Here is an 18,629-nt window from a genome sequence, read left to right on the forward strand (position 1 = left end):
TTAGATATTTATCTATATTGCATTGTACTAATCTTATATTATTATCAAGAATAGTTTATTATCCTTGATTATTTAATTCAATCAATGAAGTCCCTATCTTATTTGTATTTTATATATACCATAAGAGCCATGTGCCTTAATCTTTTTTTCTTTCAAGAATGTTGTTGATGCGAGTTTTGTGTCACTACATAACATATTAGTAATTGGATGCTTGATACAGAATATCAAATACACAATTCCTCTCTTGAAAAGTTATCTCTCATGGGACATGAGTATAACTCCAATGTTCCTTACACCGTTGGATACTCGCTCAGTTTTATCAATGTGATTTGCTGGTAATCACATAGGCGGCCTCACGTTTTCTTGTTTGAGAAAAATTTGGATCTTGGTGAGAAAATGGAGATGGTGGTTCGGTGTGAATGCTAGATGATGTTGATGGCGCGATGATGGCAATGTAGGGTGAATGGCAATGGAAGGTGAGAATGCCGATGTTTTGGTTTACTTCTCTAACTAACCTCTTCTAAGCATGAAATTTGGTTGCTCAACTACTCCTACTCCTAAGAATGGAAGGTTAGCAGATGGACGGGGATCGAATCTAATGAAGGCTAACTAGCGGCCCTACCTCCATAGATGCAACGCTTCAAAGGAAAGTAAACTAGATCACCACACAAAGCCTCCCAACCAGCCGCTAGGATGCTAGTGGCCTAGTGTTGACCCCTATCAAACATCTACCAAAGCTACCATGCAACAATCCATTTTATTTTACTCTTACTCTAACAACTTGAAATGAAATTGCTTCAACTTGAAAAGAAAATTTAACTATGTGGAAGTAGAAAACATGCAATAACACCCAATGTTCTTAGTCAACATGCAATGAAAAAGAGAGCACTTTGGTATTATTTTCGCAACAATTTCTCCAACCCCTTCCCTTTACAAATGAGAGCCAATGGCCTTATATAGAGGTCCAAAATACAATGGACGGTAGAGATCAAAACAAGATCGACGATCCAGATTGGATCCCAAAACCCTAATTGGGGTTGCCACCCCATCGGCCAATGAGAAGATGCCACCTCATCAATGGACCAATGAAAAAAGTGCAAAAGTGGCAACCAATGAGAAGGCACCAAAATGGTGGCCAATCAGAAACAAACACTTGTCCTATTCTAGAAGAAAGAGAAAGTTGCCACTTGGGCTTACATAAGATGATCTTCTAATATAATTCTTCCTTTTTCTTTTGTTCTTTTAGCTAAGGCAATGAACTTAGCTAGCCTTTCGTTAACTTCTTCCATAGGAGGACAAGGTGTGTGCTTCGCTCGGAGTTCTGCCGACTTTGCCACGCTGTTTGCTGCTTGTAGTATCTTTCGTGATCCTTCTCATATTCCTTTGCAAACCCAATAAAAGCATTGAGTGAGGAAAGGGTGTTTAGATGTTTCCTTTTGACGGCAGCCTTTCCTAACTCATCCAATCTCGATCCAAATCCTGTCTCACTGACATCCTCCTCTCTAATACCCTCAAAATCAAGTGCCACCCCAACGTCGCTCATCATGGTCGAAATGGAAGTGTCGACGCTTGGGCCGTGTTGTGCAATCTCATCATGAATTTCTTCAAGTGTTCTGAATCTGGTAGTCAATGCGACATACCAAGATTCAACTATGCTCAATCCTCTCTCATCAACCAACCGGGCTCTTTCCAAATATGCCTCTGGTAGCCTAATGAACGCCTGCAGCCTAGGAATAACCAAATCCTTGATGGGAAGAAAATTCTTCCATTCCTCTTCAAATAATCTGAATTTGTTTCTAACAGTCACCAATGACTGGAATGTTGAGATGAAGGAGGGCAAGAAATTTCGCCCATCTTGGATTGTATCATAGATCCAACCCCTTACTTCATGTAACTGAGCTGATACCTCTTCTGAATTGCTCCCGCTGTCTTGAGGAAGGGCTGCCTGATGCAGCTGTTGGATTGGCTGGCAATCTCTCCAATATTTGTTTTCGGCCTCCAACTTTACTATCCTTTCGTTTGCCTTCCTCAATCTTTCTCTGATTGATGCTATGCCTTCCTGAACCTCCTCACATTCCATATCATCTGTATTTATTCCCAAATTATGTTCTACTATTTCGTACTCCTGGGCTGCAATCTCATCCGCTGCCTTATTGACTGTTGGTATAGCAATCTGAACCCTTCGGTGACCATCACTGTCGCTTCTGATTACCCTTGCCACCGTACTTGCCATCTGTTTTTTGTTCTCGCTATCATCATTTTCTATTAGTCCTTGGATATCATCAACTGCGTGAGCCATTACCACCTCGCCTCTCGGCATAAGCATTTGCCTTAACCATAGTGGTGCAGTGCATCTCCCCAAATCCGGATTCGGTTCGACCAACAAAGCATCACCAACGGCCTTAGACGCCTGACTTATCTCTTCAATATCAATCGGCCCATCTTCTTCTCTACTAGTTTCTGCCATATTTCCTTGCTGGTTCTCCGAGAGAGGGGAGTACTCCGTACTTTCACTGTAGCCACTTGATTCCGAATCAGAGCTCACCTCCACTGCGGCCCCTTTATCACTCGAATTGACCTCTTGGCTTCTAGCCTTAGTTATACTCTCCCTTGACGGCGCTGCCCGCTGTCTCTTGGCTGGAGGTTCCGAACGTTCTTGGCTTTTCTCTACCTCCAAAGCCCTCTTCTTGCTATTTCTAACTGCCTCCGATTGCCGGCCACTTCCTTCACCCTTCTGTCCGATTGATTCTACTAGACCTTCCTTCGGTTTCATCATCTCATAAGTAAGGAGAACCTTTTGTCTTTGTAGCTTTCTCAACTTGGCATTATACCACGACTCGGTATGCAAATCAACTGTCCTTGTGACTGCCTCCAAGGAAGGATCCTGATGATCGTCCCAATCCACTGGATTCAACTCTGTTCCAACTACTGTCTCATAGTCTTCTCTCAACACACTACGATCATTCTCCAATTGATCGGGAATATCAAGGCCTCTCCATCTGATATCTCTCATCATGTTCACCGACAATCTCGAGAAAGCTAGCTTTCTCACGTGAAAATCATCCTTTGCATTGGCCCAAAAGTCCTCTATAGTGGGAACATGCTTAAATTCGCTTCCATGAGATGCCTTGATAAGACCAACAGGGTCGAATCCTTGCCTTGCTCTGTACCATCCTAGATGATACCACTCCAATTCCTTTTCCGCAGCCTCAAAGGCGGCCTGATTTGGGCAACTATCATTGCCAATTATAATTGAGAAGGAAACGCCTGTTTTCCCCTCATTCCTCATTACTCTATCATAGTGCTCAAGCTGCCTAGCCAATTCCATCAAAACTACCTTGTCGGGCGGGTATCTTGGAAGCCTCTTGGGACAAACTGTACTTCCTGCCACTCTAATGTATGTGAATTGCGGGAATTGGATGAACCAACTCCCAAACTTCTTAATCCTTGCTTCTGCTTCCGATGAAAGTCTCTTAGCAGGCGCCCCTTGTAATACCCTTACTGTCTTCATGGCGAATGCATCGCAAAACATCTTGTAATCCTTGTTATTGTGCAAATGAAGCTGCGGATAGCATTCATGCACCAAATATTGCCCCGGCCCATTACCAATCTCTCCTAAGGCCCTAAGTCCCGGACTCTCATACAATCTAGCAATTAAGTAAAACAGATAGGATCCCATGTAGAATTGCCTTTGGTTTTGAACTGTTCTAAGTTGCAACTCTAAATTTTCACTTATGATCCTAGCCCAATCAAATTTTCCTTTTTCCTTTTCAATTTCATCAATGAAGAAGTACATCCAGTTTTCGAATTGCATAGCTTGAGCTAGGCCCATGATCCGGCTGAGAAGAACAATGAGATCGCCATATTCCGGCTTGAAATCTGCCACTGTAAGCCTTGTTGATTTGTTAACTCCTTTCCTTCCTTCGTGTATCCAATTCCGCTTTAGATGTGGGAAGTAGGCCTCTTGGTTACCTTGAAATGATTTGGCCGCCTGATCCACCATTACAACTGTCATGCCCTTGCTCTGGGGAATATTAAATGTCTCTTCAATCGCTTGTTCGCCAATGTTGGCCAACACTCTCTTCCCTTCGCCAAAAATGATGGATTTACTATCTAGATCAAATCTGGATGCACACTCCATAATCAATTCCGGACAAGGCAAAGTAGGAGGAAAAGCTGCTGCATGTACAATTCCGCTCTTGTATATCCTCTTTGCCAAGGGGGATTGTCCTTCCTCTAGTCTGTCCCTCATCCGTATCATGTCCACTGTAGCGATATTAGTATCGGTTATTTTCTTCATTTTCGAGAAGAAGGAAGTTTTGGGCGTCATATCCTCTTTGTCTTTCTTAGCGTTTGCCCGCTTGGGATTCTTACTTGCACTATCATCCTCCATGCTCGTCGCCCTATTACGGGATGGTAGAGTGGTGGACCAAAAGGCAAGAAGAACCAAGTAGTGCAATTCTTAGAAAAGAGCGAAAGAATGGATGTCAGCTTAAGCACTCCTTGCAACTCTAGATGATGACTTTCACCTTAACTAATAATCTTACAGCAACTTTTCGGAACCCGGCATATGACATCAAAGAATTACAAATCCCTTTGCAAATTAGAAAACAAAGCCTCTAAGCTTATCCAACACTTGCCTTCTATGCAAAAATCAAACTTTCATATGTATCTTTTCTCCCAACAGAATTGCCCAAATCTGATATAAAAAATTGCAGCCCCTCTAGAAAATCAGAATTTTGTCTTCCACAAATTTCGGCCCCCACAAAATTCGGCTCCCACAAAATTCGGCTAAGCATGAAAAAAAATCTGCCCTTCCACAAAATTCGCCCAAGCAAAGAAGGAGCAAAATCTGTAAAATCTGCCACCTAGGGCACAAATCGCAGCCCACAAAGTGGAGCAAAAATCCCCAAAAACACAAAAAATCTGGCCCTTAGACAAATCGCCCAACAATGGCAATGGAGAAATTGCCCAAAAATCGCCAAAAAACTGCCTTCCACCAATTTCGGCCAAGTCTGGAAATCTGCCCTTGCTTCAAATTCGCCCAAGCATGAGGAGCAAATGAATTGATGAAAATGAAATGGGAGGGGACTCCCTTTATAGCAGCTTTCACCTTCCTCCCAGGCTGGCCGACTTGGTCCTATAGAGGAAAAAAACCAAAATTAAAGCTAAGTTAGTGGCCCACTTTAAATACTTTGCCAAAATTTTAATTTTCTAAAATGAAAACTGCACTTTTAATTTACTAATTAACCACAAATTGCAAAACGAAATTGAATGGTGCCTTGGGGATGCTAAAAATTTCTATTTAATGATGGTTTGCTAATTAATACATCCTTGAAGTTGAATTTTGGCTAACCAAAAGCCATTTCTTAATATTAATTTACCAATTTCATTAAATACCAAAAGCTTTCAAGGCAAATTTAATCTATTAAAGCCAATTTTTGCAATTTTCCTCTAAATCGATTTTGCTAAATAATTAAAATTTTATGACAAAAAATAAAATTGCTTCTAGAGTAAAAATCGATTTTGCAATTTAACTTCATCTTACAAAATTAAATTCTATTTCACCAAAAAAAAAAAAAAAGATTTTCCAAGAACCTAAGTCTAACGAAAAATTTCCTTTCCTTATTTGAAAATCATTCAAATTTACAATTAAATCCAAATTTTCAAAAGAAATCGTCTAAGTACAAAATTCACAATCTTATCCTGCCAAGTTGAAATCAGTTTTGAACTTATTCGGCCTAAGGATAGAACTGATAGCTCTGGAAAATCAAGTTGAAACCGGGTGAAAAATACATCTAACCTTCTCCACTGGCCCTAAAGGCGATTAAAAAGGGGGTCCCCAAGATTTTGGGGTGATGTGTGAAAACCTCACAACAAATGTTCTTGTAGGAAAAAGAGGGAGTGACATTTCAGTAGAGGCAACCTTGAAAGAGAAGGCATAGATAGAGGATATGAGTCTGTCACCTTAAATGATTTCGGTCTTATTGATTAAGAGAGAGTAAACAATGTTGAGATGGATTTCTCTAGTGATCAATAAATTGTCGATGTCAAGAGGACAATGATTCATGCATCGTGACCATGTGATTTTAATGGGCCTACCTCCTGTGTACACCATGAGGAAGTGATGACTTCTAAATGATGTCACTTGCATTTGCAAAAGTTATTGTAAGGAAATTTGAGTTGTTGTGAGACGTTAATGAAGTTTTTAAGAATTCATTTGAACCATCTACGAGTCTCTCCTTGATGAAAGAAACTTGACGTATGAGTTCTTTAGTCATTCATGTGGCACAATCATACTTAATCAAGATATAGGTATATTCTGGACAAGTTTGATAAATGGAAGGACATGTTCGCTCTACTGTTAAACTAAATAAATGTTTGAACCTTCAATGGACTAAAAGAGCAAGTTGGAACTTAGAAAGGAGTTGTTCTATTTTTTACAAAATTGTTCAACAATATAAGAATGAGTGAAAATTTTACATTGTCGAGGGAATAATAGTCAATGTTCCATTCTCACTTGAACCTTATTTAGAGGGGAGATGTTAAATTCTCAAATAATCTAAATGAAACAATTTTTACATTTATGTGCAGATAAGTATTTTTATATTTTACATTTATCTACTCTTTGTAATCCTCTCTTATTTTTCTATACATACTATAAGGGTTATTTGCCTTGATCTTTTCTTTTATGTTTAAGGATATTCTTATAGGAAAAGAAGGTTGGTACTTTACATATGCTACCAAATATTGTGCAAATTCAATCTAATGATAGTAGCTCTAAAGACCCTAATGATCAAGATGGATAAAGTGAGGCTCTTGAAGCAAACATCTTTGATGATTAGGATTATGAGATTCTTCTACATTAAGAGGGAATACGACATTTCTTCTAAGGCGACATAGGAGCTTAGAAGATTGATACTCAGAAGGAGTCTAGAAATACATGTGTGTAACTCCATGATTTTGATGGGCCCACTCCTACGTATATCATGAGGAAGTAATGACTTATCACCAGAAAATTAGATATCTGATTCAGAGTGAGTCTGACAAGAATCCATAGGGAAGAGAGTCTCTAAAGGAGTACCTAGTGGACCTGACTTCCCAAGATCATGGTTCAAAGGGAGAATTTTTTTGTGGTGCAATCCTTTGTAAATGATATCTTCTCTATGAGAAGTTCTAAGTGAAACTTCTTGTAAAGCATTCTTCTCTGTGAGAGAAAATTAAGGTAAGCCCTTGTTCCACCCTCTAACTAGGTTCATGGTGGTCACTATTTCACATATGATATGTAATGAAAGGTGACAATCTTTCATTGACATATATAAACAGAAGGTAAACATTGTAAGATAACGATCTTATAAATGGTAGACCTGTTATCATGACAGACTTCATTAGTTGTCCCAGAGTGTTGGAAGTCATGATAAAGAACAGACAGAAGGAAACCATTGTAAGGTGGCGATCTTATAAAAGGTAGACCTGTTATCATGGTTTTTTGGGCCGGATTTTGCCGGACAGTATGATAACCAACTCAACATGGTTTTATGGGCTGGATTTTTCTAGACACCATGATAACAAACTTGTTAAGGTTCTTTGGGCGAGATCTTATCGGACACCATGACATAGTTACTATTATAGACCACACTTAAGGTGGTGTTTAAGCCTATATTAAAGTTATGGAATTTACTTAAATTGTGTGTTATAAAAGGTGAGATGATATCTCTTCATATACTTGAGAGCATAATGTGATCTATATCAATCCTCCCTAACTAAGATGGAGTGTTAAAGTTGTAGCTTCAGTCGGATTGATTCAATCTAATATACATTATTGTTACTGGTAATCATCATTTCCTATATATATACTTGTCCATGTTAATAATAATATTAGTTTATATAATACATACATACATATATATATATATATATATATATATATATATATATATATATATATATATATATATATATTATATTATATTATATTTATATGTATATTGTTATACATATTATTATTATTCATGTTAATATAATATTATTTAAATAATGATTACACCAAGAGACATGTCTCTACATGTCTCCTCTCATATTTATATGAGATCCAAATCTGCATTTGGAGATCATCAATAACAATGGCTATGACTCTACATTTGCAAAAACGATCCTAAAAATTAACACAAAGAAGGTATAACATTGACTTGGCATTTCCACCATTGTCCCAACTCCTAAAAATAATGTTTAGTTCCTAAATCTAAGAATGCCATTGACGTGCTTTTGGAATCTCACCTGGATGTAAATTGTTATCTGTTCTTAATTAATTTTTCCATCCTTGAACTCTTTCCATAGTTTTGTGCTGCTCTCTACTACAATGCTATATCACAGATTCTTAAAATATATTGATTATTCTCTTATATCTGTTTTTATCACCACCCTGTAATTCTTATCAAATTTATCATATTATCTTCCTCCTTTCCAAGAGATTGAGCTCTATCAGTCATATCCCTGTATTCTCATTGTAGATTTCCAAGTCCAAGTCCATGAAAGTGACATCCATTGTAAAATCTTAGTGGTGACTCTTGGTCTTTCATTTTTGGCCTCTAGTGTTAGTATTTAAGATGTTATTGATGGTTAATGCTAATAAGAAGTTAAATATAATTACTGCTTGTGTGGAGGTGCTGTATTGATCTTATTTGGAGTAAACTTCTCATTTGAGCTATCTAAGTAAACTAACTTTGAATATTAGATGAAAAAAATTATGTTCTTCCTTAACTGTGTGGCCAGGTGTCATTCAACAGATTATATGTACTTCTACCCAAAAATAGCTTTGTCCTTTACTATATAGGTGAAGTGAAACATTTTGCCTGTTTTATGTCTAGATGTCTAATGGTTGTCTGCTTTGGAAGAGTAATTTGATTTTGAAGGAATGTTGTATGGTTATGGATACATAAATTAGAATCCTTATCAATACAAGAAAACATTTTCTAATATGTTTTCTTCAGAGGAGATAAAAAGAATCTTTGACAAAAGTCCTCCCTAAAATTTCTTGGTTTGTTTCATTCTCAGAATTTAAAACTAAAGCAAAACTTGTATTAAGTTTAGGTTCATTTGTTTGAAACTTAGTGGAATATTCTTACCACAACATCGTTTGAAGAAATTTGGTAAAAGAAAACGTATTTTTCTTGTCTAATAAGATCAGACTCGGAAATTTCACAAAAATGTTCAAGAATGCTAAGAAAGTTTTTAAATAATTTTCCTCTGCAAATTATTCAGTTGTAATGTCCCTACTTAGTATTGGGATAATTTCTTTACTTCTCACTTATTTTTTTCAAATTCTTGTACATAAAATAAATAACAAAATTATGTGCAGTATCACTTCTTCCCCAATCAATCAATAATATATATATATATATAGAAATTATTTGTTCTATTAGTAACTTCCAATATAAGTCTTCATATCTAATGACCTCTTCTCTGCTAACCTGGAAGATTAGGGACAATCACCTCCTTGCTTATCAAGTGCTTACTCTTAGACCCAGTAGTAGATAGTAGTAGAGAATATGTATATGTCACAAGTTTCCTTACTAAATAAAATTATATGCACTCTTATTCTTCTTCCTAGATATATAGAGTTCTAAACATTATCCTCTCCAATCAGGTATGCACCTATATAAACTAAGACCTTTATTCCAGACCAGGATTCCTTTATATGGATTGTTAACTCCTTGCTGACTGTGAAAGAGTCATGTTCACTGTCTCTATTCAGAAAATGAATTTGCCGAGTTTGGCAATGGATTCAATAGAAGGATATGATTTTTGTTGTTTATCTGAGATTTCAAGGAATGAATTTAGAATACTCGAAGACTCTTTCCAATGCTATCAGTAAGTGTTGAGGTGTTCAGTGTTAACTGAATATGTTCCCAACTGTTTACTACCTGTTCGATGGTTATAACTTCTGATTCAGCCTTGTATATCCTCTTTCCTACGTTATATTCTTCCGGTTATAATTCGTGCTGCCTTCTTAAGACTTTATTATTCTTCTCTTCATCTGCTTATCTCCCGCTTTGATAACTGAAAAATATCTTTCATTTATATCTCACTTTGTTTGGAGTCATGTCTTTTCAACATGGAGAAATGCACCTTTTGTTTTGGTTAATTTCTTTTAATAGCATTTCATTTTGATTTCACAAACTATCATCTGTTTATTAGTTTATTAACAGATATATTAGTCTGAGGATATCAATGCTATGCGTATCATTTCTTTTTCCTTCATAGCCCCTGTATAACAAATATCAAATACTTTATATTTGCTTTTGTGATTCCTATTTTTATCTGACATTTATCACTGAATGCTATTGTCAGGTGATGCTAGAAAGGTATTCATCGGTAATTCATCATCCAATCTTTAATTGCCGGTAGTTAATATAACTAAGTATCATGGTTCTCGGGCTGCCAGACAGTCTTAAGAACTGCAGATTCTAAGACTTGCGTGGATCTTAATTTATTGTTGTTCACTACTTCATGACGCTCCATGAAATTGCCATTGACTGTTATGTCACTTCCTTAGGCTACATGTTATCTTTGATATATTCATATTTCCGAATGTATCTTTTTCCCCCATTCTTTGTCTCTCGCAGCCTCAAATATACCTATCGCTGGAACTGTATTTATAATGATTATCTTATAAAACTTATTTCCATATAAAACTCCATAGTCATGTATTATTTGCTGTAGACATCGCATCTTCCATACTAATGGCAAGATAACTTATTACTTTCATACCTGCGATAGTCATCGTCTTGTGGCGCTGACTTCTATTCACAATCGCTACATTTATATTAATTAACGCTGCTGTTCAACCCATGATTAATAATCCATGGTTGCCTGTAAACATTATAAGAAATTTTATTTCGATGCACAATATCTTATATGTACAACTAACACCCAAATCCCTGTCATGTCTTCAAACGAATATATATAAAAAGTAATTATTTAAGCTATATCTAATAATTGATTGTTGCCTATAATATGGCTATATTCATAGACAAAGATCCTTTTGTATATGTTAATTCATATTTAGTTCAATCATTATATAAATCATATTTATATTTTATTATTTATTATTTATTTAATTTTTATTTTAATATTATTTAACTATTTGATTATTTATTCATTATAAAAATATACATTTGCAATGTGGGGATATCACATCAGTCCAACCTTCAAATAATTTAATAAACCAAAACTGCAAACTTCCTTGGACATATTTTTGCCTACTTTTTTTCAGTGTTTGAACTGTTCCCTAAATACATTTCCTCATCATTTAAATCAAAATTCCATGTTTCCATGTTCCAATGAATACTCTCTTTAGGAGTGCAAGCCGAAAAGAATGAACATAGAAAGGGAATGCCCATAAATATCCCGAGTCCTAGAAATAATATTGGAATAGTTAATATGCATAAAGATTAAGAGAACAGGGACAATAATGGCAAGGAGGATAGAGGATTAGAGATTTCTTTGAACTCCTATAAATAGAGTGGACCATTCTTCAACTGGTTTATAAGACAAGTATTACATGCTTGGGATGATGCAACTGGAGCTATCTTTCATTTTTAATTTTTTATCAATTCAAGATGGCCTTTTAGTTTAACATATCTAATCATGAAGAACATTTTATTCCTATAAATTTCACAAAGATTCCTAGAGGATCAGACATCATGTTTTTATTAAATGATATCATGTCAGAGTGATTAAAGGGGTTGTGTTAGCTGACCATATGCTTTTAATTACTAAATCAATGTACCAAGTATAAACTGCTATACCTAACTCATCAATGGATTGAAAAGATAATCTTTTACAGAATAATTACAGCTATAATTCCCAAAATAAGAATATTCAACAATTTTAATTTATAATCTCTAGGCTTTGAAAGCATATAAATGACCCTAGATTATCAGTGCCAAACATGCCACACTCCTAAGAGTCATAAGTTTGCAACAATAATAACTGAGATGCATACATCACTTTCTTTCTTAATAAAGTATCATGGAATAGACCTTGCTCAATCGTATCTGAAAAAATTGATGGTCTTTCTTTGACAGATTCCTGTAGAACAGAGAAATCAAAAGATCAGAATGACATTAGTTCCAAACCCACCTCCTACCCACAGCTATTTTTGAAAAAAAAGTCTCAAGTATGCCAAGGCACAAAGCATCAGTTATACTTCAAGATCAGTAAGAGATGGCCCAAGCTTGTTTGCCAAAGCAGAAAGATGTCCCTTTGCATCCTGTGAGATACAAACACCGTTAGGATTTTAAAAAGACTTGATTCTCTACTCCAAATTAGGCAAAACTTTAATACGCTATTATAAATTAGGGAGAGAAGCTTGATAGAAAAGACTGCACCTTACAACAAATGCTGATATAAGAACAAAAATATTTGCAAATAGAACTGGATTTATCGTTAAAGGAATCTTTCAGTTACACCACTGTTCTATAAGTTAATGCACCTTTGTGAATCATTAATTGCACAAAAATTAATATCAATTGCCTGCCAGAATCACCAGTGTATGTGTTTTTGCATTATCCTACCTTCAGCTCATTGCAAGGAAATACAGAAACAAAATGTATTAAAGTTCACCAATGAATTAGCATATGTCAGAGCAAATTAAACCTGCCAAAAGGACCAGAACATCCAAAAATTATAAAATATAAAGATGAAATTTAAATCTCCATTTAGAATTGGTCTTTTTTTCTTTTGATGAGCAATAGGCCAAAGCCAAGATTAATTATTATTATTTCTTGAAATTAGTTAATTATTATAATTTGTTAAGCTTGAGTAGATTCGAACCCCAGACCTGCCAAAATAAAAGGCTCACAACTTACCACTGTTTAAGGCAATGCTTTGTTTAAAACTTATGTTACCCGAGGATGCATCCTCGATATTTTTTAGGCATCCCCATCCCGAGACATCTCAGAGATATGAGATACCTAGGAAATTTCAACTTTGACTTTGACTTCTATAGGAATTTGACTTTCACTCTCAAAAATTACACAAATTGGCTTATGAATTCTGCTAATTCTCATGTATTAAGATTTTATTATGTATAAATGCATGCTTTATCCATGTCATCATATAAATATTTTGAATTTCTCTACCTATTTTAATTTTCCATATTGTTATATAGACATCCCCTTTGTCGCCCCCTTGCCATCCCCAATATTAGCAAAAAAAATTGTCAACCCAAAAACTTGTCCTCCCATCCTGTCATACCCATCCTGAAAACTTCGGTGGACCTTGTTTAGAATGCAACAGAGCCTGATAAAGAAAAGCAAATTCCACACAGATAAGTACCTGCAATATTCTGTAAATTTCTGTGACGCTAAATTGCAGTACTTAAACACAATCAATAAAGTCCAGAAAAGCAATTTGGAAAAATACATCTTAAAAACATAAAAACTAACTCCCTGCCAAGTAAGTGTAAAGAGACGGAAGTAACCAAGAATCTCCAACATGGAGAAAGGGGAGCAGTCAAGTATCTCTGGAACAGGAACCAATATCATCAATATATAAAACAGAGAAGTAAGGTTAACAAGTTCCTAATAAAGTCTCCAAAGACAGTAACCCAATGTAATGTCTCCTTTATGGGACATTAATAATCAGTTAAATAATTAAATTCTGAGCTGTCAAATTATAGCAAATTAAATGACAACTTAGCATAATTATTTAATAAAGTGTTAAAATGACTTTATGGAGCCTAATAAAAAGTATAATAAAGTCTATTAAGTTTAAAAGTGAAAATAAACGAGACTGAGAAAAGAAATACAAAGAGATGGGCAGGGGAGGCAAAGAGTCTCAGGGATGTGTTATAAAAGAGCTTTCAGAAGCTTGTTCTCTTCATGCTTGGCTTATATTTGATTCTTGTTCTCTTTGGGAATTTGGAAGCTTCAAGCTTTCAACAGGTTTGAGGGCAAAAAATCCATTGTCTATGAGATGTCACTAAGGTGTCTCACTTGTGCTGTAGATTCATATTATTGGTTATCCAATCCAACTGGAAGCTATGTCAGTACGATGGGATTTTATTATTGTCTTACTGAAGAATTAAATGTATTGTTCATTTTCAGTCTGATAATGCATGGTTTCCAATATAGTCTGTTGGATCAATTAAAAAAACTAGATATAATATCCGAGAGGAATATTACAGTGGTATCAGAGCGGTGTATTCTACCAGCCTGTGAAGTTTATGAGTAACATAAAAGTGCAACTTGGTTACCTGGTTTCTGAATGGCTACATTAAAATATAACGATTACTTCATTTTGCTTATTTAATGGGGTCTATTGGATTATTTGGTTTAGTTCTGAGAGGTCATCTTGTGAACTTAATGAGCCCAAAGATATCAAGTTATAAACTTATTTTATTTAGTTGGTATGCAAAATTTGAGGGTTTTATTCCATTATTTATCAAGTATATTAATGTTGAGAATTAAAAGCAGCTAAAACAGTCAAATGAAGACATATCCATAAATAATTGACAATTTGTGAGTGAAAAGTAACTAATTGACAACAACAGCTAAGAAGAGGCGATAAAGACAAACACAATGGTTATGTCAATAATATGAATAGTTATTTAATGAGCATTAGTAAACAATGAAAGAATATAGGTCAAAGGCCTGTTAATGGGCCTTCAAGGGCTGATCCTAAACAGAAAAGGGCAAAGGTGTGTTGGCTACCACCAGAGGAAGGTTGGGTGAATATCAACTTTGACGGGGCAGCTCAGGGAAATCCGGGGGTCTCCGGTTGTGGATGTATAGCAAGAGATTACAAGGGCAACACCCTTGCTTTTGTGGCCAAACAGCTGAGGGATGGAACAAATAATGTGGCAGAATGTGAAGCGGCTAAAGAGGCTTTAGTCTTAGGTGTTAAATTGTGCATCCGTCAAGTACATTTAAATGGAGATTCAGAGATGATCACTAACAGAATCAAGAAAGGGAAGCTGGAAGCATGGCATCTTGACAAGCACATAAAGCAGATTAGATGCCTATTACTAGAGTTCGAGGACTTTAAGGTTTCCCATGTATACAGAGAAGCAAACAAACTGGCAAACAAACTAGCCAACATGGGTGGGAATGCAGCTTTGGGGATTCAAAATGAAATTGTTGAAGACCTTAAGCTTCTAGACTTGGAATAAAGATTGGAAAACAGAAATGAAAGGGTCAAAAAAAGGTGTTTAACCGAGTATAATGGGAGTACAACTCAAATCATGAATCATGAATCTCGGTAGCACTCACGAAAGATCAATCCCTCACGTGTGACAATGATTGAAATTATTAAATGGCACCCCGCGTAGAGAAGGCTTAGAATGCTCGAAGTGTGTGATTTTAAGGAGGGAAGGAAGGGCATTTCTCAGGGTTTTTAGCAGAGAGATGGATGTGGAGGCTAACTTTGCGCTTGAATCAGACAATCAAATGCAATCATATGTAGGGAAGATTACGGTGAGGCGTCTGAAGAACATCTTCTTGTTTGATGACAAGGAGTTCTTGGATGGCATCTAGCAAATGTACGGAATGGAATATCTAGAATCCTAGTGGAGGAGACACTCCAACTTGGATGTCGCTTCACTCTTTGCGGTGTTGCCTCTGACAGTTGGTGAGACCAAGGAGGAAGTCAGTAGGGTTGTGGCTGCATGCGTCGACACACAATGGTTGCAAGGGCTGGAGGATATCATGGACAGAGTTGTTCTGGGTGGGTTTGGAGATGGGACAAGAGCCATGGAGGTTGATTGGGGAAGGGGGTTCCTCAATCCAAGCCCTAATTGTTTGGTCATCGGAAAATCCAAAAGGGGTGCACATACCACAGGCAAAGAAAGGGTGGAAGAAGATTGTGAAATTCTTGCAAGATCTAGGTTTTGAGCAAGGAGAGGCAGGGATTCATGAAGGTGACACCTCGTAAGAGCGTGCTAGCACCAAATGTTCCCCTGCTACACCAAATTGAGAGAAGAGTTCAAAGTGAAATGGGCAGCAAGCGTCGCCAAGGAACCAGGCCTCTTGGCATGCCAAAGCCAGTGCAAGAAGACCGTGCCATTCCAAACTACACGAAGGAGGAGGCAGCACAATGGTTTAAGGATTAACCACATGTGGTCGTTGGTGGTTGTCTGCGTCATTGCCTTTTGGCATTAACTTCGTCTCCTTTTTGTGGGTTGGGATGATGTTTTTGATTGGGTGTTAATGCCCTTTTTTGTTTAATATCTATATATGTCCCTAGGGTAGGGAAGATAGAAGTTTGTAAAGCTTTTGGCCAAATTATGCAAATGGCATTCCAATGTAATATCTCTTCTATTATCAATTAAAAATCAGAATTGTTGCCGATCAAAAAAAGGAATATAGGTCAATAGTGATTTAGGTAAGGCCAAACCAATAACATAGAAGGGGTGTGATCTGAACTTTAGCTAATCCAATTGTGAAGAGATACTAGCCAAGTAGACACGTCCCTTTGATGCCATCCATGCCCTATTGGGTAAGATTATAGATGGATGGACAAACAAGTTTAAAGGGGTGTCGATAGAAAGATAAATGAGACAAAAAAGAAATTTGGACAAATATTTATTAGATGGATGAACAATCTGAGAATACAAGATATATTCGATTCTCTTTATAGGAAGAGGTAAAAACGAATAGGATTAAAATATATTGTTTTGGCTAATATCTATGAATTAACATAGATTCCAAAAATGACATGTCCAAATCATCTTGAAGATTAAAGATTATTATATGGTCATATATATTCATAAATATACATAGAATATTTATACTATATTTTATATGTACATATATACATATTTACAATACAGAAAATATTAATATACATATAGCCTGTTCCATAATCACTTGCTATAGCTCCATGAGAAGATATCTTGGGTGTGGGGAGAGGCAATGTATATCCAGAAAGGGTAGATAAATCACAAGAGATGATAGTGAAAGGGTCCCAAAGGCTTGAGGGAACATATTATAGATTGGTGTCAAGCACCCTACAACAAGTAAATCCAAAAATCTCCTTAGGGTTGAGCTTAGAGGAATGTAAGGAATAGGGGTTTAATATGTAACTACTGAGTGTACTATGGATTACATGTTGTTTCCTTAAATCAAATTAATTTAATTAAATGGTAAAAGTGTTAAATAATGGAAATTGACAGCCCCCTAGTTCTGTGTTAAAGGATGGACATTGACAGCCTCCTAGTTGGGGACATTACAAGTAGATGAGTTTTATTGAAGGCAGTTTGAAATTTTCAATTATGATCTATTACCCTTTTTATTTCTACTGTCAAGCCTCAACTAACAGTAATAACTAATGCATAATTCGTAATAATTTATTTCCCATAAAATCTCTAAAAACAAGTTACAGTCACCAACATATTTTACTCCTAATATAAATGGTCACAAATGTGAATTTAAACATAAAACTTTTCGATGGCACAAAAGAAATATAGATCTAGAAACATTTATGGCATAAATGGGGAAATTGTTGCTCAAAATAAAAGAATACGACAAACTGGTAGAGAAAATAACGGTAAGAAACCTCATCAAGGTAATCCACATCAAGCTCCCCGGAATTATCAACGTTTCCAAACATGAATCCAAAAATTGGATTTTCTCCACGATCATCCTCATAATCTTCATCATCTTCTTCTGAGAACAGAAAAGAATCAAAATAAGTTTACAAATTCAATCAGACTCATCAACTTAAGATATACATTAGCTCTTGCACCTCCTAGCTCTGCGAGTATACATTAAACTTCCATTATTACAAAAACAAATTAGACTTCAATTCCCACAAATATTAAAAAAAATCACAACATTAATTCCTATACAAGATTTTGATTCCTAACACATAAATGAAATGGATAAGCACAGAACAATAGAAAGTAAATGTCTCTCATGAACTGCAAATATGACAGAAGCAATGAATACCAGTTAATGTCATCACAAGAACTAGTGAATTGCAAAAATGACATAAGCAACATAAACTGAGCACGCGGAACAAGGAGATACCATAACTTTGATTGGATTCCAATGACTCTGATGGTCAATAAACTTCAGAATCACACAGCAAGGAAGACATTGGAGGAGGCCAAAAATGAAATAACAAATAGGTGGCAGAATACTCTTTTGGAAGCTCAAACTGCAATTACTTTCATTCACCTTATGCAAGGTTCAAATCTTCTACCCTTGGGTTCCAACCTCACGACCAAGTCTCAAGAGTAACACCCACCATACCATGCCATCTTCACCATGTTCTCAGGATTAACAAGCAAACATGAAATGAAGCTTTTAGATAAAAGCCATGTTAATGACTCTATGGGCCTGAACAGGATGTGAATAAAAGACAAATACCACCACCCCAACTCAGATGTGCATTTGATACAGCATCCATTTTTGGTACACTGTGAAGATTCTGAAACATCTATTAGGTAATTATATCATATATATTCTGGATACAAACAAAATTGAGGCACCTAGAGCATTAGGTAATATCATTCACACTGCAGTCATCAGGGTCCCATGTTTTCATTGAAAACAAAGGACAACACGTAATATATGGCAACACAATAGTATTTCATAGTAAAAAAATTACCAAATTGGTTTGGA

At 36.1% G+C, this 18,629-nt stretch overlaps 1 protein-coding gene across 4 annotated transcripts in view; it reads right to left on the reverse strand.

Moving 5' to 3' along the window:
* The window catches only part of LOC149554018 (transcription initiation factor TFIID subunit 1-like), a 154,495-nt gene that overhangs the window by 99,452 nt on the left and 36,414 nt on the right, over nt 1-18,629 (reverse strand). For all 4 annotated transcript variants that reach the window (XM_089789341.1, XM_089789342.1, XM_089789344.1 and 1 more), the window contains exons 3-5: nt 17,560-17,669; nt 12,212-12,274; nt 12,045-12,093 (exon numbers count right to left, since the gene is read on the reverse strand). In XM_089789341.1, coding sequence (XP_089645467.1) covers nt 12,045-12,093; nt 12,212-12,274; nt 17,560-17,669 — 222 coding nt within the window. The remainder of the gene's footprint in view (nt 1-12,044; nt 12,094-12,211; nt 12,275-17,559; nt 17,670-18,629) is intronic.

The sequence above is a fragment of the Cupressus sempervirens genome, chromosome 6 (genome assembly GCF_028749045.1).
Source record: "Cupressus sempervirens isolate cs-2001-9-10 chromosome 6, ASM2874904v1, whole genome shotgun sequence".
In the NCBI taxonomy this organism is placed as follows: Eukaryota; Viridiplantae; Streptophyta; class Pinopsida; order Cupressales; family Cupressaceae; genus Cupressus; species Cupressus sempervirens.